Here is a 27,800-nt window from a genome sequence, read left to right as displayed (position 1 = left end):
ATTCAAAGTGCTCCCATTCGGAGTCACAACAGCACCACGGGTGTTTACCAAGTTCCTAGCAGTAGTGGCAGCACACCTACAAATACAACACATCCACGTCTTCCCATACCTAGAAGACTGGCTCATAAAAGCCAGCTCATACAACCAGTGTGTACAACACACTCATGCCACCTACTTCACGAACTGGGCTTCACAGTAAACCATGCAAAGTCCCATCTGTAACCGTCCCACGTAAAACAATACCTCTGTGCCACCATAGACACCTCAAAAGCGCTAGCCTATCCCAGTCCTGCCAGGATAGCAAGCATTCAGGCGCTACGTGCCAAGTTTCAACCGGAACACTCTCTTCCAGCTCGAGTGTTCATGCAACTTATAGGAATGATGGCCTCTTGCATACTCATAGTACCTCACGCAAGACTCCAGATGCGTCCTCTCCAAGAGTGCTTAGCACGACAATGGAACCAGGCCCAGGGTCAATTGACAGATCAGGTGTTGGTAGACGTTCATGCCCATCGCTCTCTGCAGTGGTGGACCACCAAAAACCTTTCCAAAGGGCGACCGTTCCTGGACCCGATTCCTCAGATAATACTAACAGCGGACGCATCGCTCTCCGGCTGGGGAGCTCACCTACTACATCACACCATGCAGGGCAGGTGGACACCTCAACAAAAGCTACTCCACATCAACCATGTGGAGTTACTAGCCATATTCTTAGCCCTAAAGGCTTTTCAAACACATGTCTCAGGCAAGACCGTCCTAGTCCGCACAGACAACATGACAGCCATGTAGTATATACAGAAACAAGGCGGCACACACTCCCCGCAGCTCTCTCAGCTAGCACAGAGCATATGGAGATGGGCCATAACCCAAAACATCTTTCTCCTAGCCCAACATGTCCTAGGAGTTCAAAACACTATGGCCGATCTGCTGAGCAGACAAACACAACAGATCCATGAATGGGAACTCCACCCACAATTTCTTCAGCCCTACTTTCAAATGTGGGGGCATCCACAGATAGACCTCTTCGCCACCCACGAAAACGCAAAATGCCCAAACTTCGCCACCAGGTATCCACACTGAGAAAATTGCTCTGAATATACCCAAATATGTACAGGGTGTACAGAGTCCACAGTCCCCAGAGGTTTGGCAGAGGCTAAAGTTAGATATAACCTTACTCTCTAAAGTGGTAGCTTGGTCGAGCAGTAAGGCAGTATCAGAGGACAGTGTAAATCATTTGTTGTACTCACTCTGCCAGCAAATGGTCTCACACACTCAATAATTAAACTCTAGGCCAATGGTTGTATATAAAAAAATATATGCTTGTTTTATTTTAGAACCAATAGTAGGTATTAAAATATACTTTCTCAGAATGAGATGCTTTATGTAAATACTTTTGCAATACGCAATTGACTTTTGTAGAAAGTTACAAGTGGTTGCAATAGGCAACACTATTTTAACACAATAATGCATTGAGTTCAATAGAAATTTCATGTTGTTTGCCACAGATTACTTTTAGGATTACTTTTGGAATTCCATGACTGGATCCTAGATTCAGTCCTGGGTCAGTACTTGGAATCAAGTGATTAAAGTCGACTTAATTACTGTGATGATTTTTAGACAATATTTTGCTATTTTAAAAGTTGACACTTAGAAAATATTTCATAGAAAACAGTCAATGACTCTCTATGGCAGAAAATTCAAGTTGCAGGTACAGTATGTTCTTGTTACTTTTGTAATCCAGTCCTGGGTGCTTAGACTCAGTACTGGGACCTTTATCCAAAACAGGTAAGTAATTACGTTTTCAGAAATGATACGATTTTTAAAGAATATTTAAAGATTACAGACATTGACACTTAGAAGAAATTTCACAGAAAAACAGTCCATGATTTCCTATGGAAGAAAATTGGGTTACTGGTAAGTACAGTTGTAAGTACTTTTTCAGAGTCAGTGCTGGGCACCAAGATCCAGCACTGGGAGCTCACCTAAGAGCAGGTAAGTACAGTTGTAAATATTTTTCAGAGTCAGGTGAGTATTTTAGTTTTCCTTACTCGGCTGATTTTTGGTGAATATTTTAAGTTTTGAAAAGTCCACACTTGGGGCCAGTCAATGTTACCCTATGGAGAAAATTGAGTTATCGTTTTAAAGGTAAGTACTCGACTGGCAGAGTTAAGGCTCTGGGCATAGACTCAGGGGCCTCCCAGGGTCAGGTAGGTACAGTTAGTTCACCCTCAGTGGTACAAGGGCGGCCGGGTGCAGAGAGAGTTCGGCCCAATGTTATCCTACGAGAGGTAGGGGGGCCTTGGTTGCTGGCTGCTGACTAGCAGGCCATGCGGCTGTGGGAACGGGGCTCCTGGTCACTTACTCAGGGCAAGTGGGGAAGTAGATAGGTGTAGAGGTTGCACTGCCAGGGCCATTCGGTAGGCTGGGTGCAGGGTGCTTTTGAGCCTTTGGGCGCTCAATTGATTTCCATGGGAAATCTCCGGTTTGGAAAAAGACTGCAAGCTCGGGGACGAAGATTCTTCAGGTGACACCACCACTTCGAGAGGTAAGTTGGGTAGTTGGAGGATAGGTAGGTACCCCAGGATTGGGCACAGGGGGCCGCGGGGCGCCGGGTGCAGGGGTGCCTATTGTTGTCGGGAAATCTTATCCTCTGTTGATCGCGGTAGGGGGGGCACCTGGTTTTGAGGCTGCAGGCTTCTTCAGGAGTGTCGAGGGGGGTCCTTGGGTGCCGGACTCAGGGTCACAGTCGCCGTGGGGTCGTCCTCGTGCTCTTTGTTCACTCCGGCACAGGCCAGGCTTGGCGGGTGCAGAGTGTGCTGGGTTCGCGGTTCCGGGCTGCTGCCAGGGATTAGAAGTAGATTTTGAGTAGAGCCTCTACTCATGGGAGTCCCAGGGGGGCTTAGAGTCAAAAGGTAGCCAGGTCCTCCGGGGTTTGTGAGGTTGCTGGCCACAAGAGATGCCGGGTTGGAGCAGGTTCAAGGGTCGACAGGACGGTAGGGCTGGGGCCAAAGCAGTTGGTGTCTTCCTCTTCTTAGCAGCTGCAGGGCAGGTCTTCTTTCTTCTAGCTCTTCTTCGGATTTCGGAATCTGGGGAAGGAAGGTTTAGGGTGCCCCTAAATACTTTAGGGGCGTTACAAGTAGGTGAAGGGCAGGGACCAATGGGTCCCTGTCCTAGGGTGGGTACACCCCCTATCCTGCCTCTCTCCTGTGGGAGGGGGGCAGTAGCCTAGTCCTGATTGGGCAGGGCTTCCCATCTTCAAGATGGCGAGAGCCCGGAGATGTGCTTCACCTCGCCTCCCCCACCTGAGGGGTGGGTTTGGCAGGCTGGCACATCTCCTGTCCTTATTTGGGGTTTCTGGCCAAGCTTCCCGCCAGAGTGGGGGGTTGCAGTGGCCTGGGGAGCTCACAGAGGCGGCATGCCTTTGAAGCTTCCCCCTGCCCATCCTGGGGGAGGAGATTTAGCACCTCGCCCAGGATGTGCATTGTTGCAGACCCAGGAGAGCAGGGGCTCTCCCACCCAGGGGTCCAGCAACATGTCTGCTGTGTAGCAGCCTAGGCAGCCTCAGAACAGGCGTGGATTGAAGGTTAGGTTTCAGGGGTCTGGGGTGCTTGGTACATTAAACCCACACTGATGCCAGTGTGGGATTTAATGTGCTGAGAAGTTTGATACCAAACTTCTCAGTCTTCATTGTTGCCATTATGGTGCTGTGGAGTTTGTGTTTGACAAGCTCCCAGCACCATATACTCTTAAATGGCAGCACTGCACTTAGTGCCCAGGAATGGACCTGGGTACTGTAGGGGCACAGGGCTCCTGCTCCTGTGCCCACACCATTGGCATAGGGCACCCAGCTAGAGGGGTGGGTGATGTATGCCATGGCAGTGTAGGTGGTGGGCACGGCACACAGGGATGTGTGCCATGTTCACTCTTTGTTTTGTCTTGTACTCAGACACTCAGCCTGCAAGGGCAGTGTGTGGGTGTAAGGGTACAGGGCCTCTAAGGGTGGCACAGTGGGTGCTGCAGTCCTTAGAGGCCTTCCCTGGTCACAAGGCCCTGGGTACCTAGGGTACCATTTACCAGGGGCTGACATGTGGTCAGGGTTTGCCAATTTGGGTTTTGTGTTTTAGGGAAGGAACATAGGCCCTGGGCACCTGATTGGCAGGAGTCCAGGGCACACTCAATCAAAGTACATTCAGCAATTCAGCAAAAAGTGGAGGATACCATGCAAGAAAGATGGCACTTTCTCACACACACCCATTATCCAAAGGCAATGCGATATGGATGAACTGGTCAGGCAGATTAGAGTATGCTTTTCCGCCTCTCCCACTCATTCCATTAGTGGTGCGCAAACTACAGCAACACTCCCTCACTCTCATCCTAGTAGCTCCAACTTGGGCCAGACAACCGTGGTACACCACACTTCTGGAACTCTCTGTAGTACCACACCAAAAGTTACACATCTCTCCACGCCTCCTAACCCAGAACCATGGAGAGATCAGGCACCTGGACCCAGCGCAGCTCAACCTTGCGATCTGGCTCCTGAAATCCTAGAATTTGGTTATCTTAATCTTCCCCCTGACTGTATGAACGTCATTAGAGAAGCTAGACGACCCACCACTAGAGCTTGCTACGCAGCCAAATGGATGATGTGCTTCAGTCCATCAAGGCTGTCCCTGGGGACTCTACAATTGAGCAAGAAACCCTTACGGGGAGCCAGAGGCAGTGGAGCTTACTCCTTTAGAGATGGTTACCAACCCTACAGACAACAATATCAGTCTGGCCAGGCACAGTACCGCCCCCAGTATTCACAACAACAACAATATAGACAACCACAAGCTGCTGCATATAAACAATCAACCAGAGGACAGCTATCTGTCTGCAGCAGGGATTCTAATAGGAAACAGTGACCACAACTTAGTGCCTACTACTGGCTACTCTTTCACCAACCCATATTGGAGGCCAGATTTCACACCATCTTCATCGTGGTCCAGGATAACATCCGACAAGTGGTTTCTCAATGTGCTCTCCTGAGGACACACCTTCGATTTCGTCCAAAAACAAACAAAAACCCCACCAACAGGACCCCCTCCCTTAAAACAACTCCTTAGTCTGATATCCATCATGCTTAAGAAGGGAACAATATAAGTTGTTCCAAAACTACAGAAAGGATTGGGCTTCTACTCTACTGAAGAAAATGTCAGGAGATTGGTGTCCTGTCCTCGACAAAGGAGCCCACAAACAGAACTTTTAAACTCAAATGGCAACGCTTCTGCCTCTGGTGTGCTGAATCTAAGGTCCACCCTCTCACATCACCAATGGAGCAAACCCACCTGGCCAGATTCAACTTCACCCATTCTACCATTGCCAGATGGATTGCATCCACCATCCAGTTTTGTCACACGCAAGTAGGAAAGCCATTGCAAGGCAAGGTCAAAGCCTACTCCGCCAGAGCTGGCTCCACCACTGTGGTCTAGCAGGTACACCTTTGCGAAGCATTATTGCCTGGATGAGACTGATGGGGCTGTAGGACAGGCAGTGTTGCGACATCTGTTTCAATAAGGTGAGTCTTTCATACCTTTGTTTCCCACTGTCAGCTATGCATCATAATATTGTTCTTGGTTTACTGCTTACTATTCAGATTGAGGCATGTGAATCTATGAAAGGTCCAGTACTGGAGAAGATAATTAGTTACCTGTAATTACAATTCTCCAGTATTATCTTTCATAGATTCACATGCGACCCACCCTCCTTCCCTGAGAGCTTCCCTTGATATATAATGTTAGAATATTACACATGTGCTCTGAAAGATTCAGCTTCTCCTGGAAGTGTTCTAGCCGGTGCTATTGCCTGATTGGCGAACGTTTGCAGTTTGTTCCATTTTTAAAAAGGGCATGGATAGGCTATAAAAACTGTGTGTTCATTGCCATTCTATCTCTTATAATAATACACATTGCTTTAAGATAGTACCGTGGGAGTTCCACTTCGACAACAGAGAATGATTCAAGCATGAAATCTACAGATAAGTGACTCATTTTCTTCTCAACCCTTCTAGAAATGCCCATTGCCCCTTACAAGAAGCTCCCCAAAATGCTGGACCTTCTCACTCAGAACCATGGCAGTCAGACCTCAGATGTCTCAAACTGATAATTTGGCTCCTGAGGTCCTGGAATTTGGTAAGCTTGGTCTACCTTTAGGGTGGGTGTACATACTCCCAGAAGGCCATGAGCCCTCTACTCACCTGCTTCTCTGCTAAGTGGAAGTGTTTTGTTTGCTATTGTACACCCAAGCACATAAACCCTCTTATGCGTATATTGCAAGACATTTTTTGTTACCTCCTACAATTACAAACCTCCGGGTTAACCTACACATCAACGGCTACACCTAGTCGCTACTGCTGCATACATGTAGAACAGGGAACACTGGGCCCTCTTCAAATTCTCAGTAATCAAGCTTTTATGGATGACCTTAAACAAAGCATTCCACCAACAGTACTTCCAGCACCAGTCTGGAATCACATTATTGTCCTTAACAGTCTTTATGGGCCTCCTTTCGAGGCACTGCATTCATGCCCTTTGCAGTTTCTTTCTTGGAAGGTTGTATTCCTGGTATCCATCACGTCTCTCAGATATATCAGCTAAGTACAGGCCCTCACAGTACAGGATCCCTTTTTTCAGGTCCCCAGTGATAGTGTGGTTCTTGGAACCAACCCCAAATTCTGAACAAAGATGGTCTCCTATTCCACCGTAATCAGACTACCAAGCTCTGTTTCCCACTGCCAGACTCAGTACCTGAAAGAGCACTCCACAAGCTGGATGTCAAGCGTGCTCTTATGTGCTATGTAGACAGGACCACATTTTTCTACAAAACAAAAGAGCTATTTGTAGCCTTTGCACAGCTTTGCAAAGGTCAAACAATTTCATTTCCAAGGCAGGCATTGCCAAGTGGATTGTTCAATGCTCCCAAACCTGTTACACAAAAGCTAAATGAACCCAACCTTCCTGCCCCAGACCACACAGGCCGCTATTACTTTTTTTTTTTGGGGTGCACCATCCACTGGCTAGCCACTGCTTAAGGGAGTACTGCTTTACAGTGGATGCTGAGCATGTGTATCTACAGCCGCACATGTTACGAATGGATTATGTTAATTACCCTGTAAACATCTATAATGCTGTAGATTCACATGCGCCCACTTTTTTCCCCGGAAGCCAGTGTTTGTTACAGATATTTTGCACTTTACATGATTTTCTTCCTTCATGCATGGTTACTATTCCTTTAAACTCATTACTTCTTGCCCACTCTCACCCGTTGGGTGAAAAACAATCTACCAATGGATACAGCCCCTATGCGCTTCCACGACCTCATGAGGAATCTCCAAGACATCTTGACTCCAAGGACTTTTTCTAAGAAAAACAAGTTGCAATCGTCTGAGCCCAGTGCTAGATAGCAGGAGTATACAGAGCATGTGAATCCACAGCACTACATGCAATGAACAGGTGGTTACAGGGTAAGTAATATAATACTTAATTGTGCAGTCTAAGATAAATGAGTGGATTCGAGGCCTAGTTATGTCAACTTTAAAAGCTTTATTATGTTAAATACAGTGTATTTACATTGTTTGTGACTCATTCATGTTAATTAAACACACATACATTTTTAATTTTTAATTATTTTCTACATGTGTGAGAAGGATATGTCAACCCACCACTGCTTGTAGGCCTTGGGATCTCCTGCCCTTTGTCTATTAGATGATCTTTGCTTGTGAGGTGCTGGCGGCAGACAATTCTCTTGACTTTATACAGGTTAGTTTCCTGTAGAGAGGCTTAAAATATCTGCCATTGTTCCACAGAAGCAGGCCTCCAGATAGATTAGAGTGGCAGTACTGGATGTGATTACAAAAGCCATGATGAAGACACTTTAATTCAAGGAGAAAATTATTGTCTCCTTGATGGCTTTCCGATTGTTGAGCTTACACTTTGTAGTAGTCTGTGTGTTTTTCAGTATAGCTGGCAAGTTCAAACCTTTATGTTTGCAGGTGTCTTTTTGGAAGCCAGTTCTGATGCAGCCAGCTGATTACAGCATGGCTTTCTATTATGTTTGTTTTTTCTGCATGAATAGATCCATATCCTATAGTATTAAACTTATTGTCAAGTAGTTCCCAGCTCTTAAGCTCTTATTCTATGCACCACAGGGTTATTTTTATTTTCAGAATGATTTGGTTCTTAGCATTTTCTTTGAATCCACATTGTTGTTTTATGTATTTTTTTCTGCAGGGCATTATTCAGCTGGAGAAAGAACTGGCCAATCTTGGGGGTGTTTGTGCTGCCGCTTTAATGAAGAAGGATCTTGCACTTCCCATTGGTAGGACACTTGTAACCTTAATGTGAATCATTTTACTTGTGTTTTTATAAAGAAATAGTAACATTCATGAACAATAAATCCTCAGTTTCCTAAGAAAAAGATGCTCATAAATCACAATATTGAGCTCTTTGGAGATAATGGTTTGAGACTTGTATTTCACAAACTACTTGGGTATGACTTTAAGTGTTTGCCAATGCAATCTGTTCTTCACCCTGAACTTTGTTTCCTTGTATCAACTTTGGTGCCAGTTGTCCCCTGAGATAAGTTTGAGTTGTTCACCTCACAGTAAGTGATAACACTGATGGTGTAAAAGGAGCCAGAATAACTCGTTACACTAGGCATCCATCTCATACTGAATGGAGTTAAAAAACCTTTGCAGCATTCCTAAAAGATTTTTCTTTATTTTCTTTGTTCATTCCATTGTAAGTTTTAACTATGACCTACATTCTGGGATATTCCGTCCTTGTGACTTAATGTACTTTATCTTTTTTTCCCCTATCTCGTGATAGTATTTCTATGAAGAGGGGAGAAAAGGAACACGGGTCAAGTGAAAGGCTTTTGAGAGTGACGGAAAAAAAATGTATTGGTGGATTCTGAATTACTTTCTTTTGACTAAGGCCATTACTAAAACTTCACATCGCCTCATTGTTAGTTTTCACCGAGGTGGTTCTAAGTGCTTTTCTGTTGGAGTTTACTTCAGTAATATTTACATTTGTCCTCCACTATACATTTTATCGTTCATTAGGATGTCCTGTGTTTGGCTGAAGTTGAGCAGTGGACTAGAATGTTTAACCTTGAGCATCTACATATCTGAATGAAGGTTTCCCAAAAACCTTTTGGTTGGAGGCAGTGTGTGACTGCTCGGTGTAACCATAAGCATACTTTGGGTTGTTTATCACAGCGGCACCGACCTTGTAGAAAACAAATTACATACATTAGTTCAAATGCTACATGTTAAATATGTATCGAAAAATGATTTCTTGAACAGTCTTACTGAAATACTTATGGTAAAAACACACTTAGATTATTGTTTTCTTGGTTAATTGATTTTCTAGGTCCTAATCAGTATTAGAAAATGATGCTTCACTTCAAGTGAAGGATTTGTTTGATCTTCAGCAGTTAAGCTTTTACCACAGTGCCTTTCAACCCCTATATTTCTGCATAGATTGAAAAGGTTAAAATGGATATCGTCTTGCTTGCTTCTTTAATCCTTTGATATGATTCCAATCTTTCAGCCTCTATCCCAGGTTTCGGTAAGAATGAGCCTGAGGCGGCTGGGCCTCATGGCCTCCTACATCCTGCTGGTGGATCATGCCAGGTGGCATATGCAGGCTCTGCAGTGGGACTTGCAGTTCCAGTGGGCACAGCATCAGGGGAATCTATCCGATTGTGTCCAGATTTCGAAGGGCACTGCTCATCAATTGCAGTGGTGGCTCACAAACCAGGATCGGGTCAATGGTAGATCCCCCTCCCTTCCCCAACCAGAGTTTACAGTGGTGACAGATGCATCACTTCTGGGGTGGGGTGGCCATATGGGAGAGGTGGAGATCAGAGGCCTCTGGTCTCCGGCGGAGTCCGGGCTTCACATCAACCTTCTGGAGCTTCGGGTGATTTGTCTTGCACTAAAGGCATTCCTTCCCTCTGTCCATGGAAGAGTAGTGTAGGTGTTCACGGACAACACCACTGCCATGTGGAACTGCAACAAATAGGGCGGGATGGGGTTGTGGACCCTATGTCAAGAGGCTCTCCGCCTATGGACATGGCTAGAACATAAGGGCATATCCCTGGTGGTTCAACACCTGGCAGGTTCTCTGAACGCCAGAGCAGACAAACTCAGCCGCAGGTTCATGATGGAACATGAATGCGTCTTCACTTGGAGGTGGTGCAAGGTCTCTTTTAGCAGTGGGGAGAGCCTTGGTTAGATCTATTCGCCACCGTAGAGAACGTGCAGGGTCAGCAGTTCTGCGCATTGGAATTTCCAAGGCGGCACTCGCTAGGTGGCGCTTTTCGTCGCGAGTGGAGTTGCGGTCTTCTATATGCTTTCCCGCCTATACCACTTCTGCCCAGAGTGCTGAAGAAGATCAAGCGCGACCGGGTCCGAGTCATTCTTGTGGCCCTGGATTGGGCACGAAGAGTCTGGTATCCCGAGCTGTTATACATGGCCATAGATCCTCCGATCAGACTGCCTCTTCAGGAGGATCTTCTGTCGCAGCAGCAGGGGACGATCATCCACCTGGACCTGCCTAGCCTCCACCTCCTTTTTTGGAGATTGCGCAGAGGCAGTTTGCGGCTTTCGACCTTCCTTCCGAAGTCTGTAATGTTATATTGGCAGCCAGGCGTCCCTCCACTCAAACGGTATATGCCTGCAGATGGAACAAATTTGTGGCATGGTGCACAGCAAAGGCTGTGGATTCCCTTTCCGCCCCTCTTTCTGAGGTTCTCTTTTTCCTCCTTTCTTTGTCCCAACAGGGCTCTGCTCTGGGCTCTCTTAAGGGCTACCTCTCAGCCATTTCAGCCTTTCTTAGGCTTCCTGATAAACCTTCTCTTTTCAAGTCCCCTATTGTAATTAGATTCCTTAAGGGCATTACTCATCTCTTCCCTCCTATTCCTTTCGTAATGCCTCAGTGGGACTTGAACTTGTGTGCTCCCTTTGAGCCGCTACATAATTGTCCTCTCAGGCTTTTAACTTTTAAAACTGCCTTCTTGGTTGCCATCACCTCTAGTTGCAGGGTGAGTGAGCTTCAAGCCCTTTCTTCTAAACCTCCTTTCTTGTCTGTTTATCCGGACAAGGTTGTCCTTTGCACTAGGCCTTCTTTCTTTTCCCAAAGCGGTTACCTCTTTCCACATAGGACAGACCATCACTTTGACCACCTTCTTTCCGCCACCGCAGCCTTCTAAAGAGGAAGAGCAGCTCCATCGTCTTAATACAGAATGTGCGCTTTCCTTCTATCTGGATCGCACAAGACAATTCCGGGTGCATGATAAATTCTTTGTTGGCTACGTGGGTGCCAAGAAAGGTCGGGCTGTACAAAAACAGACCATGTCTCGATGGGTCGTTCTTAGTATAAAAATCTGCTCTTCCTTGGCGAAAAAGGAGCCTCCAGTAGAGTTGCGGGCCCATTCCACCAGGGCAACGGCAGCTTCTACTGCTTTGGGACGTGGAGTCCCCCTTCATGACATCTGCCAGGCAGCTACACGGTCTTCACTTCACACGTTTACCAAACACTACTGCCTGGACAGCCAGGTCAGGAGCGACAGCTTCTTCGGCTGTTCGGTTCTCCAGGACTTTTTGTGTGAACTTGGTTCGCAGACCTACCACCGGGATTGGTATTGCTGTGGTATTTATTCTAAGGTGAGGAATCCATAACTAATTGTCTCTTTCAGATGAACAAGTTACTTACCTTCGTTAACAATATATCTGTAAGAGACCTAGATAGGTTATGGGTTCCTCACTGCCCCACCCATCCTCCCCGTTCTGCGAACTGACTTCTAGAGTAAGGGACTCCCTTTCAGGGCTCTAGTTTTTGTGCGCCAGTTTTCAGTGTCTTGCATGGCTCTGCGCATCTGGCGTGGAATGTCGTGTGAAGAACTGACATCTGCACTCGAGGGTGGCGTCTAAGTAGATACCGCGATGTCATTCTAGCGACCATGAAGCCAACGATGAATGCGGAGTAGTCCAACACCACCTATCGACACGCAGAGGACTGCTGAGGAAAAAATTCTCCGGATCCAGTCTGACGCCTGGGGGTAATTCTAAGGTGAGGAATCCATAACTAATTTGTCTGTTACAGATATATTGTTACCGAAGGTAAGTAACTTGTTCTTCTATCTCGAAACGTACTTACCTGATCATTTTGACTCTGGTGCGTAAATACATATAAAAATGTGTTGTTTTTATAAATTGATGTGGATCTCTTTATGGAGTCGTGTGTACCATTTATTGACTGTGTGTGTATTGCAGATGTTTAAGACTCCTCTGTGAAAAGCCTAAGGCTGCGCAATCACACTACACCCTGAGAGAGCACCATGGGATTGGTAGAGCAAGCCCATGTCCACTTATAAAGGATACCTGGACTCTTTGCACAGTATACCTCTTTTTGGTATACTAAATGAAGAGCCAGCTTCCTACAAAAAGGTCCATCTCTTACTGGAACATGCTCTTCTTAAGGGTATGCTATGAGTTAAGGGCTCTTTCCACAGAGCCAAGGCTGCTACCAGTGTATTGGCACATGGAGTTCCTGTGCAAGTGACATCTGGTCAAGTGGCCTGCTAGCGCACTTGACTGCCAAATTACTGATCAAACAAGCAAAGCTAATATCATCCGAACATGACGTGCAAACAGTGAAGAAGTTGGCACATGAAGGGGTGGCCTCCTTGCTGTACAAGCCAGGAACCCTTCCATCCTATCTATTCTTGCCTCTTGGCCTGAGTATGAAACGTTAGCTAATGGGCCTGCAATTTAGACTAATCCCTTTGAAATTCTTTTGGTATGGTCTCAGAGACTTGGATGACTCCAACAGGCAATGTCGCCTCTGTTATAAGGGAGAGGAGTCATTAAACCACACTATCTGAAAGAAACACGTTAGTTAGATTCCTCACCTTAGATTCCTCACCTTAGAATATCCCCAGGCGTCAGGCTGGATCCGGAAAGATTTTTGTAGCAATACCCCTTGCGTGTCGGTAGGCGTCGTCTGCGGCTCCGCGTCAGTCGTTGGTGTCGTGCGCCGGAATGACGTCGTCGGAGTACTTAGACGCCGCCCTCGCGCGCTAACGTCACTTCTTCTTTTTTCCACGCCAGTAAGCGCCGATCCGTGAAGAGCTTACCCCTAGTCATTTTTTTAGTAACTTTTTTGACTTCTTTTGGTCTATCGACTCGACTCTGGTGCTGGTAGGATGCCTGGTTTCAAGGCCTGTCATCGCCTGATGTCGGTGACGGATCACCATCACCGGTGCCTTTATTGCCTGAGGGCCGACCATGACGCGGAGTCGTGCCTCGATTGCCAGGCCTTGACGTCGAAAGCTAGGTGGGAGCGGTCCCGTAAGCTTCTTGAGCTTCGGCACTCGGCTCCGCGCCGCTCTCGGTCCTGGTCCAGGAGGAGGTCCAAGGACCGATCGCGGAGCCACAGCCATCGTCATCGCTCGTTGGGGGTCTTCGGGTAAGTCGAAGCACTCCAAGAAGTCCAAGAGACGACATCGCTCTTAGCACTCCCCTCGCCGGTCGCGCGACTCGGCTGAGGGTCAGGGTGGTCCCACCCCCACGGCTCCGTCGGAGCCGCAGGAGCCGCGTCCGTCCCCATACCCGCCGGTCCCTGGGACTGACGCGACTCCGGCGGATGTCAGTGCCTTCCTCTCGGCCATGAGGGGCCTGGCTCCGCCGTCGACGCCTGTAGGCGCGCCTTCGGGCCCCGCAGGTTCGACTGGGCAACCTCGCGTGCCGGCGGCTCCGGCACCGTCGCCGGCTCCGATGCCGCAGGTCCCCGAGGGATCCAGGCCTGGATCTCAGTCGGCGCCGGTCGACCTCACGACACCTCCTCCGCCGGCACCGACACCGGTTCCACCTCCGGCGCCATCTCCGGATGATGCCGTTCCCCGGTTTAGCCCCTGTCCCGACCCGACGCCGACACGGCGCCGTCCGGCGCCGCACCCGACGCCGATGGGTGACCGTTTCATCTACCGTCCGGCTCCGATCGTTCCTCCTGTTTATCAGGAATCGGATGACGGGGGCGACTGGGAGGGGTCTGAGGACCCTATGGCCCTCCAGGGTCAACTTTCACAGGACTGGGCAGACGAACTGGGGGATGCCAGCGGTCTGGATACCTCCCCGGACGCTGGTTTCATCTCTCCTCCGACTGTGGCCTCGAAGGAGGGTGCAGCAGTTTCAGTGGTGCTGCGCAAGGTGGCCGAAGCCCTAGGGCTGGAGTTGCCTGCTGTGGCTGTGAGGACTAACGTCCTCACAGAGGTCCTTTAACCGACCGCAAGCTCCACTGAGCCTCTGCTGCAGTTTAATGAGGCCCTCATAGACGTTCTGCAGGGCACTTGATTCAAGCCCTCCACAGTTCCTCCTGTGGACCGGAACGTTGCCCGGCGCCACCGCCCTGCTCCGGGCGACCCCAGTTTCCTCTCCCAACACCCCACCCCCGAGAGTCTGGTTATCCAGGCCTCAACCTCCCAATCCTCCTTCCTGTCCGCTCCTCCGGATCGGGAATTCAAGAGGTTGGAACAGTTTGGTAAGAAACTGTTCTCATCCCTGAGTTTGGGGCTGCAGTCTTCAAATACCGCTTGCCTTTTGGACCGTTATTCCCACTCTCTGTGGGATACGGTGGAGGACGTGCTGCCCTTGTGCCCGGTGGAGGCCCGGGTACGACTCACTCAAGCACTTGCTGACGGTGGAGATGCAGCACGGCACGCCATACGGTGTGGACTTGACACCACGGACTCGCTGGGTCGGGCGATTTCCACCACGGTGGCGCTTCGGCGTCACGCCTGGCTGAGGTCCACGTCATTTTCGGGGGGTGTCCAGAGTTCCCTCATGGACATGCCCTTTGATGGCACTCGCCTTTTTGGTGAGAAGGCGGACAGTGCGCTGGCTCGGTTCAAGGACTCCCGGGCCACGGCCAAGTCCTTGGGTCTTTCGGCCCCGCGGCCGTAAACTTCCGCCTTTCGTCCCTTTCGTGGCCAAGGAAGGAGCGCCTCCTCACGTCCGCCCAGCCACCGGCAGCAGAACCAACCTGCACGCGGACGTGGATTCCGCCGAGGCGGTACTGGAGGTCAACGTGCCGGTCAGTCCACATCCACCCCGGCAGCATCCGCCTCAAAGCCTGAGCTTTCAGGCCCATTCAACGCCAGTGGGCGGCAGAGTTCGCCATCACCTGCTCCACTGACACTCCATCACGTCGGACAGGTGGGTGCTGCAAATCGTCCGAAGGAGCTACTCCCTCACCTTCGAGACGACCCCTCCAGCCATGCCGCCGCTGAACCACTGTATGTCGGGGGATCATTTGCATCTTCTACGAGAGGAAGTTTCGGCCTTCTTGGCCAAAGAGGCCGTCAAGCGCGTTCCCGGTCCAGAAGTAGGTCGTGGTTGTTATTCCCACTACTTTCTGGTTCCCAAGAAGGTCAAAGGGGGCCTACGCCCGATCTTGGACCTCAGTAGCGTGAACTCCTTCCTCCGGAAGGACCGGTTCAAGATGCTCACTTTATCTCAGGTTCTGGCTGCCCTAGACCCAGGAGACTGGATGGTAGCGTTGGACTTGCAGGACGCTTACTTCCACATCCCCGTCTTGCCGGCCCACCGGCGTTACCTGCGGTTCACGGTGGGTCAGGAGCACTTTCAGTTCACCGTGCTCCCCTTCGGCCTCACCAGTGCCCCTCGGGTGTTCACGAAAGGGATGGCGGTGGTCGCAGCTAATCTGCGCCGATCAGGGGTTCCAGTCTTCCCCTATCTCGACGACTGGCTGTTGAAGGCGGGCTCGCCCCAGCAAGTCGTCTCCCACCTCCAGACTACGACCGACCTCCTGCACTCGCTGGGGTTCTCCATCAATGTGCTGAAGTCGCACCTGAGTCCCTCCCAGAAGCTCCTTTTCATTAGGGCGGTTCTTGATTCGGCGCAGTTCCGGGTCTTTCCGCCGGAACAGCGGGTCCGGGACATTCAGGCCCTGATTTCCATCTTCCGGCCTCTGTCCTGGATTTCGGTCAGGTTGGTGCTGCGGCTTCTGGGGCTGATGGCCTCCTGCATCCTGTTGGTACCTCACGCCAGGTGGTGGATGCGGGCTCTGCAGTGGGACTTGAAGTTTCAGTGGGCCCAGCATCGAGGCAACCTGTCCGACCATGTCTTGATCTCGGAGTCACTGCGAACCAGCTGCAGTGGTGGCTCACGAATCGCGATTGGGTCAGCGGCAGATCCCTCTCCCTACCCCAACCGTAGCATGTCGTAGTGACGGATGCGTCCATCCTGGGATGGGGGGGCCATATGGGAGAGGCGGAGATCAGAGGACTCTGGTCTCCGGCGGAGACTCAGCTCCATATCAATCTATTGGAGCTGAGGGCGATCCGACTTGCACTAAAAGCCTTCCTTCCCTCTGTCCGCGGAAGTGTCGTGCAGGTGTTCACGGACAACACCACCGCCATGTGGTATTGCAACAAACAGGGCGGGATGGGGTTGTGGACCCTTTGTCGGGAGGCTCTGCGCCTCTGGACATGGCTGGAACATCAGGGCATCACCCTGGTGGTTCAACATCTGGCGGGCTCTCTGAACGCCAGAGCAGACGAACTCAGCCGCCGGTGCATGGTGGATCACGAATGGTGTCTGAACTCGGACGTGGCGCATGTTCTCTTTCTGCAGTGGGGAGTGCCTTGGTTAGAACTATTCGCCACCGAAGAGAACGCGCAATGTCAGCAGTTCTGCGCGTTGGAATTTCCAAGGCGGCACTCGCTCGGAGACGCTTTTCGTCGCGAGTGGAGTTGCGGTCTGTTGTACGCCTTTCCGCCTATACCACTTCTGCCCAGAGTGCTGAAGAAGATCAGGCGCGACCGGGCCCAAGTAATCTTGGTGGCTCCGGATTGGGCACGAAGATACTGGTATCCCGAGCTACTCAGTATGTCCATCGATCCCCCGATACGACTGCCTCTTCAGGAGGACCTTCTGTCGCAGCAACAGGGGACGGTCCTCCACCCGAACCGGTCCAGCCTCCACCTCCATGCGTGGAGATTGAGCGGCGACAGTTGATGCCATTTGACTTGCCTCCTGAAGTCTGTGATGTCATTCTGGCAGCCAGGCGTCCCTCCACAAAGACGGTATACGCCTGCCGGTGGAACACATTTGTGGCATGGTGCACAGCAAAGTCTGTGGATCCCCTTTCTGCCCCTCTTTCTGAGGTTCTCCTCTTTCTTCTTTCTTTGGCCCAGCAGGGCTCTGCTCTGGGCACCTTGAAGGGTTATCTTGCTGCAATCTCTGCTTTCTGAAGGCTTCCTGATCAGCCTTCTCTTTTCAAGTCCCTGTTGTTTCACGTTTTCTCAAGGGCATTACTCATATGTTCCCTCCTGTTCCATTCGTAATGCCTCAGTGGGACTTGAACCTTGTTCTCACTTTTCTGATGTGTGCTCCCTTTGAGACCCTTCACAACTGTCCCATTCGTCTACTAACTCTGAAAACTGCCTTCCTGGTGGCTATCACCTCCGCTAGGCGGGTGAGTGAGCTCCAGGCTCTGTCAGCTAAGCCTCCCTTCATTTCGGTTCATCCGGATAAGGTTGTCCTCCGGACACGTCCTTCTTTTCTTCCTAAAGTCGTGACTCCCTTTCACATCGGGCAATCTGTCACGCTGCCCACCTTCTTTCCGCCTCCGCATCCTTCAAAAGGTGAAGAGAGGCTCCACCGTCTGGACCCAAAACGTGCGCTGTCCTTTTATTTGGACCGCACAAAACAGTTCCGGGTGGACGACCAACTTTTTGTTGGATATGTAGGTGCTAAGAAGAGTAAAGATGTGCACAAGCAGACCATCTCGCGATGGGTCGTGTTGTGTATTAAACTCTGCTATTCCTTGGCGAAAAAGGTCCCTCCTGTTGGGCTGAGAGCCCATTCCACCCGGGCCACAGCGGCGACAACTGCCCTGGGACGGGTAGTCCCCTTGCAGGACATCTGTCAGGCGACGACGTGGGTTTCACTGCACATGTTCGCCAAGCACTATTGCCTGGACAGCCAAGTCCGGAGAGATGGCCGTTCTGTTCTCCAGGACTTTCTGGTGTGATCTTGGTTCGCAGACCCACCTCCGGGGTTGGTATTGCTGGGGTATCTATTCTAAGGTGAGGAATCTAACTAACGTGTTTCTTTCAGATGAATAAGTTACGTACCTGCGGTAACGATGTATCTGTAAGAAACATTAGTTAGTTAGATTCCTCACCGACCCACCCAGCCTCCCCGTTCTGCGAACTGACATCTAGGGTTAAGGTTCTCCCTTTCAGGGCCCTAGATTTTTTGGCACCAGTGTCGGTCTCTTGCATGGCTCAGCGTCCCTGGCGCGGAAAGCTATGTACAAGAACTGACGTCCGCGCGCAAGGGACGCGTCTAAGTACTCCGACGTCATTCCGGCTCACGACGCCGACGACTGACGCGGAGCCGCAGACGACGCCTACCGACGCGCAAGGGGTATTGCTACAAAAATCTTTCCGGATCCAGCCTGACGCCTGGGGATATTCTAAGGTGAGGAATCTAACTAACTAATGTTTCTTACAGATACATCGTTACCAAAGGTAAGTAACTTGTTCTTCTGTTCCTCTTTGTGAAATTGCTCCCATTAAGGAAGTTTTGGCTCCTGCCTGTAAGGCGCATTTTAAATGTGAGGACCTGTTGAGGCGCCGCAGAAGCCTGCTTGAGAGGAGATTCAGCCCAGTTAACTGTCCGTTTTGTGAAATGTATGCATTCAGTAGCTATACTGTTTGGGTCCTCCCAGACCCGGGATCCTCCTTTATGCTGAAACACTCGCACTTAAAATGATCTTTTTGCCAGGGTTAACCTGTCACCCAGTCCGGCCCACATTTTTGATTTCGAATAGCGGTTGAAGGAGGATACAAGGTAGTTATTTCGACGGCAGAGAAAAGGGCTGCCTATCACCTGCAATCTTTTACATGATTTTATAATAGTATCTGAAAGAAACTATTGGTTATAGATTCCTTACCGTAGAAATACCCCCAGGCGTCAGACTGGATCCAAGAATTTTTTCTCAAAAATGCCCCTGCGTGTTGGCAGGTAGTGTCGGTCGACTCCGCGGCATCGTGGTCGCCGTCGTGAGGTCGCGGTATCTACTTAGACACTGCCCCTGCTTGCTGACGTCAGTTCTTTATTTTTTTGTGCCAGCCAGCACAGATCCGGAGAGAGCGGTACCTTTAGAATCTTTTTGTCTAACTATTTTTTTACATTTGTTAACCTCTTTTTCTGAGTCTTCCAACTCCTGGTGCACGCAAGGGAAGTCCTGTCCTCTACCCGGCTTCAAGCCCTGTGATTCCTGTCACAAACTGATGTTGATTACGGACCCACTCCTCGTGTGCCTTTGGTGCCTGGAACGCAACAATGACCCGAGGTTGTGCTCCAACTGTCGTGCTTTGAACCTGAAGTCTTTGCGGGAGCGGTCCTGAAAGCTTCTAGAGGTCCAGCCGTCTGCTCCGCACTGCTCGAGGTCCCCGTCGAGAGGGAGGTCACGGGACAGGTCGCAGAGTCACCACCACCAGTCGTCGTCGAAGTATTCAGGTAAGTCGGAGCACAAGAAGAAGGCGAAGAAGCATTGTCGCTCTTCGCCTTCTGCACAAAACAACAGGAACTGGGGGTCTTATAACGGACAGCACAAAGGTGATAAGTGAAGATAGACTGAAGTGCAACAGACCAAATCAAACCTGGCCACGAGCAGAGCATGGATTACCATCAATCTTACTCGAAGTACAGAGCAAAAGGTGAGAGAAAGGTGGCTCTCATGATCAGTAATATCATTTGGTGATCCAACTATTTGGCAGAGGTATGTCCCATGATCATGGGGACTGCCTCGCTAGTTTGAAGCTCTGTTGTTATCTCAGGCTGGTAAATATTAGCCAGTAACACATGAAGTGTAAGAGGTTGTGAAGAACAAGGATCGTGATCCTATAGTGTGCAGTGCAAGAAATAGAAAAAGTGAGAACTAAAAAGGGTTGTGTAGAGAGGACAAATCTTGATGTGCCGAGTACTCCACACACCTTGATTAAAAGAGGTGTAACAGGTTATAGCAGTACTAGCAAGTGACTACTATGTAAAGTCGTTGCCCCAGACCTGGTCGAGCTGGGTGGGCCTCCCACCCAGCTCGACCAGGTCTGGGGCAACGACGGAGAGAGCGGGGCCTCCTACACCCGAGCATGGTTCCAGGGTAGGTGAGGTACAATCCTAGAGCACGTGGGGTGATGATTACACTCTACGCATCTGAGGATTTTGAGCGTTTAAGGATGTATTTTTCCAATTCTATTCAACCTCTCACTTGCAGATAAGTGTGATTTTTTCACGCCTAGTAATATACTTCTTGTACTTTTTGCAGTAGCTTTTTTCAGTGCAACATAGGTCCTGACGAAAGCCGTAGGGAGTCAAACCCGGATGGCTGAAACATGTTGACCTTTACATAGTAGTCACTTGCTAGTACTGCTATAACCTGTTACACCTTTTTTAATCAAGGTGGCACTAAAGGAATTCCTTCCTTCTGTCAATGGAAGAGTAGTGCAGGTGTTCACAGACAATACCGCCGCCATGTGGTACTGCAACAATCAGGGTGGAGTGGGGTCCTGGACTCTATTAAGAGGCCCTTCGCCTCTGGAAGTGCCTGGAACATCGGGGCATGTCCCTGATGATTCAACACCTGGCAGGTTCTCTGAACGCCAGGCTGGACAAACTCAGCCGCCGGTGCTTGATGGATCAAGAATGGCATCTTCACTCAGAGTTGGTGCAAGGTCTCTTTTAGCATTGGGGAGAGCCTTAGTTAGATCTATTCGCCACCAAAGAGAACGCTCAATGTCAGCAGCTCTGCACGTTGGAATTTCCAAGGCGGCACTCGCTAGGCAGCGCATTTCATCGCGAGTTGTGTTGCGGTCTATTATACGCCTTTCAGCCTGTACCACTTCTACCCAGAGTGCTGAAGAAGATCAGGCGCGACCGGGCCCAAGTAATTCTTGTGGTTCTAGACTGGGCGCAAAGAGTCTGTTACCCCGAGCTCTTGGGCATGGCCATCGATCCTCCAATCAGACTGCCTCTTCAGGAGGATCTTCTGTTGTAGCAGCAGGGGACTGTCCTCCACCTGAACCTGTTCAGCCTCCACCTCCTTGCGTGGAGATAGTGGCGATGGTTGACAGCTTTTGACCTTCCTCCCGAAGTCTGTAACGTCATCTTGGCACCCAGGTGTCCCTCCACTAAAACGGTATACGCCTGTAGATTGAACATATTTGCAGCATGGGGCACTGCAAAGGCTGTGGGTCCCTTTTCTGCCCCTCTTTTAGGTTCTCCTTTGCATTCTTTCTTTGGCCCAGCAGGGCTCTGCTCTTAAGGCACTCTTAAAGGCTATCTTTAGGCCATTTTTGCCTTTCTCTGCCTTCCTGATCAGCCTTTTCTTTTCAAGTCTTGTATTGGAAACAGATTTTTGAAGGGCATTACTCCTCTCTTTCCTCCTCCTTTCGTAATTCCCCAGTGGAACTTGAATCTTGTCCTTACTTATCTTATGTGTTCTCTTTTGAGCCACTAAATGTTTGTCCTCTACGTCTTCTTACTTTAAAGACTGCTTTCCTGCTTCCCATCATCTCTGCTCGCAGGGTGAGTGAGCTTCAAGCCCTGTCTTCCAAACCTCCCTTTCTTGCTGTCCATCCGGACAAATTAGCCCTGCTCAAAGTAGTTACCTTTTTCCACATAGTTCAGACTATCACGTTGCCCACCTTCTTCACGCCTCCACACCCTTTCATAGAGGAGGAGTGTGAGAAGTTGGCCTGGTATATGCTGTTCACTAGTTCTAGTGGACACCTTGCACCTATACAATTCAACTCTTATGGTAGATAGGTTTAAGACAACCTTTTAAAGAAAGCTATCCTAGTGGTAGTTGTGGAGAGCAGCCTTCAGGCTAAGTCTCAGAGGAATGTAAAGCAGCTTGTTTTACCTTATAATCTCTTGAATTACCAAATGAAAAGACACCACACAGATATATATATATATATAAAATATATATGTATTTATTACTAGACATACTCTACTAATCTCTTTATGAGATTAGAAGTCAGGAACATATGCAAAAAATCAACGTTTCACAATAAATTAGGCACAAATATGGCTGGGGCCCTAGGGGCGTACCAGACCATATACTAAAAAAGAGGTTTAGGAATATCGACTTGCAAGGGGACAAGGCCTAGGGCCTTCAGAATCGCTGGGGCCTCACTAATCCACCCAAGGCAGGTAAGTAAAGGACCCACGGGAGACGCGTGCAGTGTGAGAACACAGCTGCGGGTTCCCTATTGACTTCAATGGAGCAAGTCGCGGTAGGAATTTTAAAGTTCTAGGGTACTTTGGGAGAGTCTACAAGCAAGTCACTTACAAGGTAAGTAGTTTGAGGGCCAACACACACAGGAGCACCGTAGTGCACGAGTTACCTCACCCAGGGAAGCCGGGTGCATAGGTGTCTTTTGGTGTCGGGTCGCGGCGTCGTTTTCAATGGGAGCCAAAGAAGACTTGCTGCTTGTGAAGACTAGAGAAGTGTTCAGTGGAATCCAAGGCTGGATTCTGAAGAAAGAAGACCTGAAAGCAGAGGAGACCGTGTTCAAAGTCACTTGCCAGTGACCCGGGGCCAGGAAGCTGGATGCCCACAGTTGTTGGTAGATTTCAGGTGATCACGGGCGTCTTGACTCTTCAGCCACGAGGTCCAGGAGGCGTCTGCGACGACCAGGAGCTGGATTCGGAGTGTCCCACGAAGTCTGCAGCTTACTGAGGTGTCGGCAACCGGATTGGAGCCAACAAGCCTTGGCAACAGCAAGTCTCGTGGAAAGTGAAGAAAGTCCGCGGTGCAGACCAGCAAGGTCTTAGGGACTCACCCAGCAAGGGCAAGTCGGGGCAGGCCTGGAGCAACCAGGGGAGCCCTTTGGTTCGATAGAAAAGTCTTCAGGGGACCCACAAGCCAACGGGCAAGGGATCGCGAAGACACCTCGTGAGGATTCGCTTCACAGGAGCCCACGGTCACTCGGGACAAGGTAGGCCTCTGATCTTCAGTGGAAATCCTGCTGAAGGCTTGGACCACATGTGGTCCAATGCACAAGTTCGTAGAACGTCGTGAAGGGTTTGCATTCAACAATAGTACACGGTACCCGGGTATTGCAGTTCTTCGTCACTCGTGGGGTCCACTCGCCTCAGCTTCTCTGGGGACTCACGATGGCCTTTGAGAAGTCAGGAAATCCACTTCTGGGGCTGCAGGGACTTCGGACTCCAGCGGGAGCGGGAAAGTTTGCGACCGTTGATTCAATGTGTTGGTGCCTGCCAAGCAGGGGAGTCACTCCTTGACTCCAAGGGAGATTCTTCAGTCTTCCAAAGGTAGTGGAACGTCAAAGGTCCAGGATTCTTCTTCAGAGCGTCGTCCAGGGATATCTAACTTGCAAAGGCAAGGGTTCCCTAACTTATACGACAAGGAAGGGAGGACTAGCTCTATGACCCCTCCTATGGGAGGGTCAGGGGAGTGGGTGGCTACACCCACTTCCCTTTGTCCAGTTTCACGCCAGAGCAGGGGCAGGTAGCCCCTGAACCGGTTTGAGCTGGCGTATGCACAGAGGAGCCTACTGCTCCCCCAGTGCAGGACTTCAAAGCACTCTAGGAGTGCACCCACCCAGCCCCAATACACTAAATCCTGTCTGGGAGGTGGTTACACCTCCCTGTGACAGGATGCCTGTTGTTGGGCCTCCTCCACTGCGAGTTTCGGTCAGCAGCAGAAGGGCAGCCCAGTGTCTGTGCTGGTGGCATCCATTTTGTGATGCCAGCGCTCTTCAGGATTCTACCGTGTTTCCACAGTAGGTACATGTCGACCCCTCTAGAAGGGTGGGATCATACTCTCACACCAGTTACTGGTGTGGGGGTATGATTCCAAAGCGTTTGACACCAAACACGACATGTTTTGATGCAGCCATTCCAAAGTTGGCATTAACCGCGAGGTTTTAATGCACTTAAGAGTATATGGTTTAACCGTATCCACAAACAGCCACAGAGAATAGACTCTGAGGGCTGCAGAGGGGCCCTGCTCAGGTAGAGGCACCCCCTCACATGTAAACTAAGCACCCTGCCCTCAGGATTGATAGGGCCTACCTTAGGGGTGACTGATAGGTTCATATGTGTGTGTAAGGTGAGATATAGGGAACCTATATCTCAGTGAGGAGTGCTAACACTACCTCACCCAGGCTGCAGTAGCAGGCCTGTGGTGTCAGATTTAGTCTGCTTCCCAGGGGTGGCATAATATATGCTTCAACCCCTGGTAGGCCTGTGAAGTACCTATGCCCTTGGTACCGAAGGTACCATATACTAGGGGCTCATAAGATACCACAGTATCAAATCACCAGTCTATTTAATATGCACTCCAATTTGTTTAGAGAGAACAGAGAGGCTGGGGCCCTGATTAGCAGGTTCCCAGCCTGGCTATAGCCAGAAACCAGTGTTAACATCTGAAAAAAAGTGGGGGCAACATAAGTGCAGATCCTATTATCCTACAAGGAGATACTCCACCGCCTGGGTTATGTGGGCGTCAAGCAAGGTCCGGCTATACACAAATGTACCATCTCTCGATGGGTTGTCCTATGCATCAAAAAATGCTCTTATTTGGCAAAAAGGACCCTCTAGTAGGACTATGCACCCTCTCTACCGGGGCGACGGAAGCCGCTACTGCTTTGGGACATGGAGTTCCGCTGATTGACATATGCCAGGCAGCCACGTTGGCATCCCTGCACACGCTCACAAAACATTACTGCCTGGACAGCCAAGTCCGGAGAGACTGCTTGTTTGGCCGTTCTGTTCTCCAGGACTTCCTGGTTTGAACTTAGTTCCCAGACCCACCACCGGGGTTGGTATTGCTTGGGTATCTATTCTACAGGTAAGGAATCTATAACTACAGTCTCTTTCAGATGACCAAGTTACTTACGTTCGGTAACGATGTAAGAGACATATTTACAGATTCCTTACTGCCCCACCCATCCTCCTTGTTCTGCGAACTGACTTATAGGGATAGGGACTCCCTGCTAGGGCCCTAGTTATGTGCACCAGTGGTCAGTGTCTTGCATGGCTTTGCACTTCTGGCATGGAAAGTTTGTCAGAACTGATGTCAGTGTGCAGGGGCGGCATCTAAGTAGACACCGCAATGTCTTCCCAGCGACCACGATGCCAGCGACGGATGCGGAGTCGACCAATGCCACCCACCGACGTGCAGGGGTACTGCTACAGAAAAAATTCTCCAGGACCAGTCTTCGGCCTGGGGGTAATACTACTGGTAAGGAATCTATAACTACATATGTCTCTTACAATTACATCGTTACCGAAGGTAAGTAACTTGTGCTTTAGGCACACAAGCGCCTTCTACCCAGCCTCTTCTACTCCTCATCTTACTTTTCCTTCATATGCTCTCATTGTTTAACATTTCACCTTTTAGTCCACATATTTTGCACAGTTGTGTGCTGCATAGATTTGCACCACATACCGCTAACACTTTATATCTTTTAACACTTTTGTCAGAATTAATCAGGCAGCCTCGTATTTAACATGTAAAAATGACATTGCACTTGCTACTGATTACTTGATAATGTGGAGCCTATTTTATTGCTCTGCCACTTCAATTAAACATTTGAAACTGATCAAATTAGCGTTCTGTTTTGCTTGTGCCTGCTGTGCTGTTTGTTGTGGTGGCATGGGCATTATGCAGGCTGTATTTAAAACACTAAAATGGTCGAGATGCTTCTTAACATCGATTTCTTTTCGCAGCAGGCAATGAACTTGATGAGGATCTGGAGATTGTTGAAGAGGCAGCATTGCAGGTATAACACATTCTTAGTAATATAATAACTTGCTCTTCATATTGCGCTTTGTACCACACGTATGCCTTTTCTAAGTACTTTAAACAGGTGTAACTAATGGTGCCTAAATTAATTTAACATAACATAACTGGAAGGAAGACTAAGAAGGCCATTCCGAGAGTCGAGGTTGTGGTCTGCCGATGAATAGCCGTAATTACCATCGGGGTTAAATAAATCAAGAATTATTACTTCGAGGCAAGTACATCAGGAGTACCTTTACATTATGGGCCATATTTATCAAGGGTTGCGTCATTTTTACACTTCTCAAAGGGGTGCAAAAGTAATTCAAGCCTTGACATGTGATTTATCTAGTCAAGCAAGGCTACCTTGCTTGGCCAAATCACTGCATTGCGTTACTCTGCCCCAGGGAGGCGTTCCATTGGTATTCCCACACATCCCATAGATTTTGACACACTCTCAGATTTGCCATTAGTGGTAGACATTCAAATACACCAAAACTGCTATGCTTCTCCTGGTGAGACGTAATGAGGAGACATGTTTATTTATCCTTGTTACTCTCTCTTTCCGTAGCACAAATAGAAAGAGGGAAATGCCTCTCAGTATTGTTTTTTGTGCAGGAAGAATTCCCTTCCTGCACAAAAACAATCCTGCATACAACGCCTGCACCCTTGTAAGGGTGCTTGCTTTGGTGCCAGACAGCTCATTTTGCACCAACGCATGGAAAAGCCAGGAATGCGCCATACAATGTTAAGTATGGTGCATTCCTGCCCTTTCCCTATGGTGCAGAGCAGCAAGGTGTTGTGCTGTGATGAATGAATCTGTTAGAGACTACTAGCTGCAGATTCCTTCACGTAGAATTATCCCCAGGTGTGAGACTGGACCCAGAAAACTTTTTTGCCCAGCATCACTGTGCGCCGGGGGGATGGCATCACGCGACTCCGCCCAGGCGTCGTCCGCGTATGTGACGTCAGCGAGGTCACATAAGTCCCACCCCGGCACGCCTATGTCAGTTTTTCCTTTTTCGCGTGCAATGCCGATCCGGTTAGTGCTCTGGCCTTGTTTAGGCCTTTCCCTTATGCTATTGCTTGGGAACAGTGTGCAAATGCCTTCGGGCTTTAAAACTTGCTAGTCGTGTGGCCGCCTCATGTCGGCAACGGATCCTCACCCCATCTGTATGTGGTGTTTGGCGGAGCACCACGACTCCACTGATTGTGAGGCGTGCCAGCAGATGAAGCCGAAATCCCGTCGGGAGCGCCGGATCAAACTTCTTTCGGCTCGTGTGTCCAGGTCGGCGTCGTCATCTCGCCCGGCCCCTGCGGAGGGTTCTCGGACTCGCGACTTCCCTCGCCGACTTCGATCTTCTCCCAGGTCGTAAGAGCGCCGCTCACCTCTTGGTAGGTGTCGCAGTTTGTCCCCGAGGGTCGGGTTCCGGCCTGTCGGGGGGCCTGGGCTCTCGACGGGTGGTGCGGCCTGCGTGTCGTCCCCTTATCCGCTGTTTCCCGGCGTGGGGGCGACCAGAGCCCAGATGGAGACATATGCGGTGGCTTTGCAGGCCTCGCTGGCTTCTCCTCCTCCTCCTTGAGACGTCAGCGGATCCCTTGCAGTGTGCGGGGCCCTCCGCGGCGTCGCCGGCAGCTCTGACTCCGGCGCCGACTGGTTCGGATCCAGGCTCGGAGGATGTGGTGCGGCCCTTTGGGGGCCCCTCCTTCGGACCACGGCGCCTCTGCTTCGCCGCAAACTCCCGCGGGTGGCCCTATGGTGTTGCGGGAGGTCGCCGGGGCTTCGGTCGCACCCACAAGCCCCTCTCGGTCCTCGGGACAGGTGGTGGCCTTGTCCGAGGCCACGCCGCTACAGCGCCGGCGGATGCTGGCCCTGGCAGCGCCACAGGGCTCGGCACAGGGCCCATCTCG

General features: G+C 49.9%; 1 protein-coding gene across 15 annotated transcripts in view; it reads left to right on the top strand.

Moving 5' to 3' along the window:
* Positions 1-27,800, top strand: part of MYCBP2 (MYC binding protein 2) — a 1,771,217-nt gene that overhangs the window by 843,399 nt on the left and 900,018 nt on the right. For 12 of the 15 annotated variants that reach the window (XM_085622066.1, XM_085622062.1, XM_085622067.1 and 9 more), the window contains 2 exons: positions 8,268-8,355; positions 25,838-25,890. In XM_085622066.1, coding sequence (XP_085478192.1) covers positions 8,268-8,355; positions 25,838-25,890 — 141 coding nt within the window. The remainder of the gene's footprint in view (positions 1-8,267; positions 8,356-25,837; positions 25,891-27,800) is intronic. The other 3 variants (XM_085622060.1, XM_085622057.1, XM_085622054.1) reach the window with 1 other exon arrangement.

This window comes from Triturus cristatus, chromosome 8 (assembly GCF_964204655.1).
Source record: "Triturus cristatus chromosome 8, aTriCri1.1, whole genome shotgun sequence".
Taxonomy (NCBI): domain Eukaryota; kingdom Metazoa; phylum Chordata; class Amphibia; order Caudata; family Salamandridae; genus Triturus; species Triturus cristatus.
This window is presented reverse-complemented; position numbering and strand designations above follow the sequence as displayed.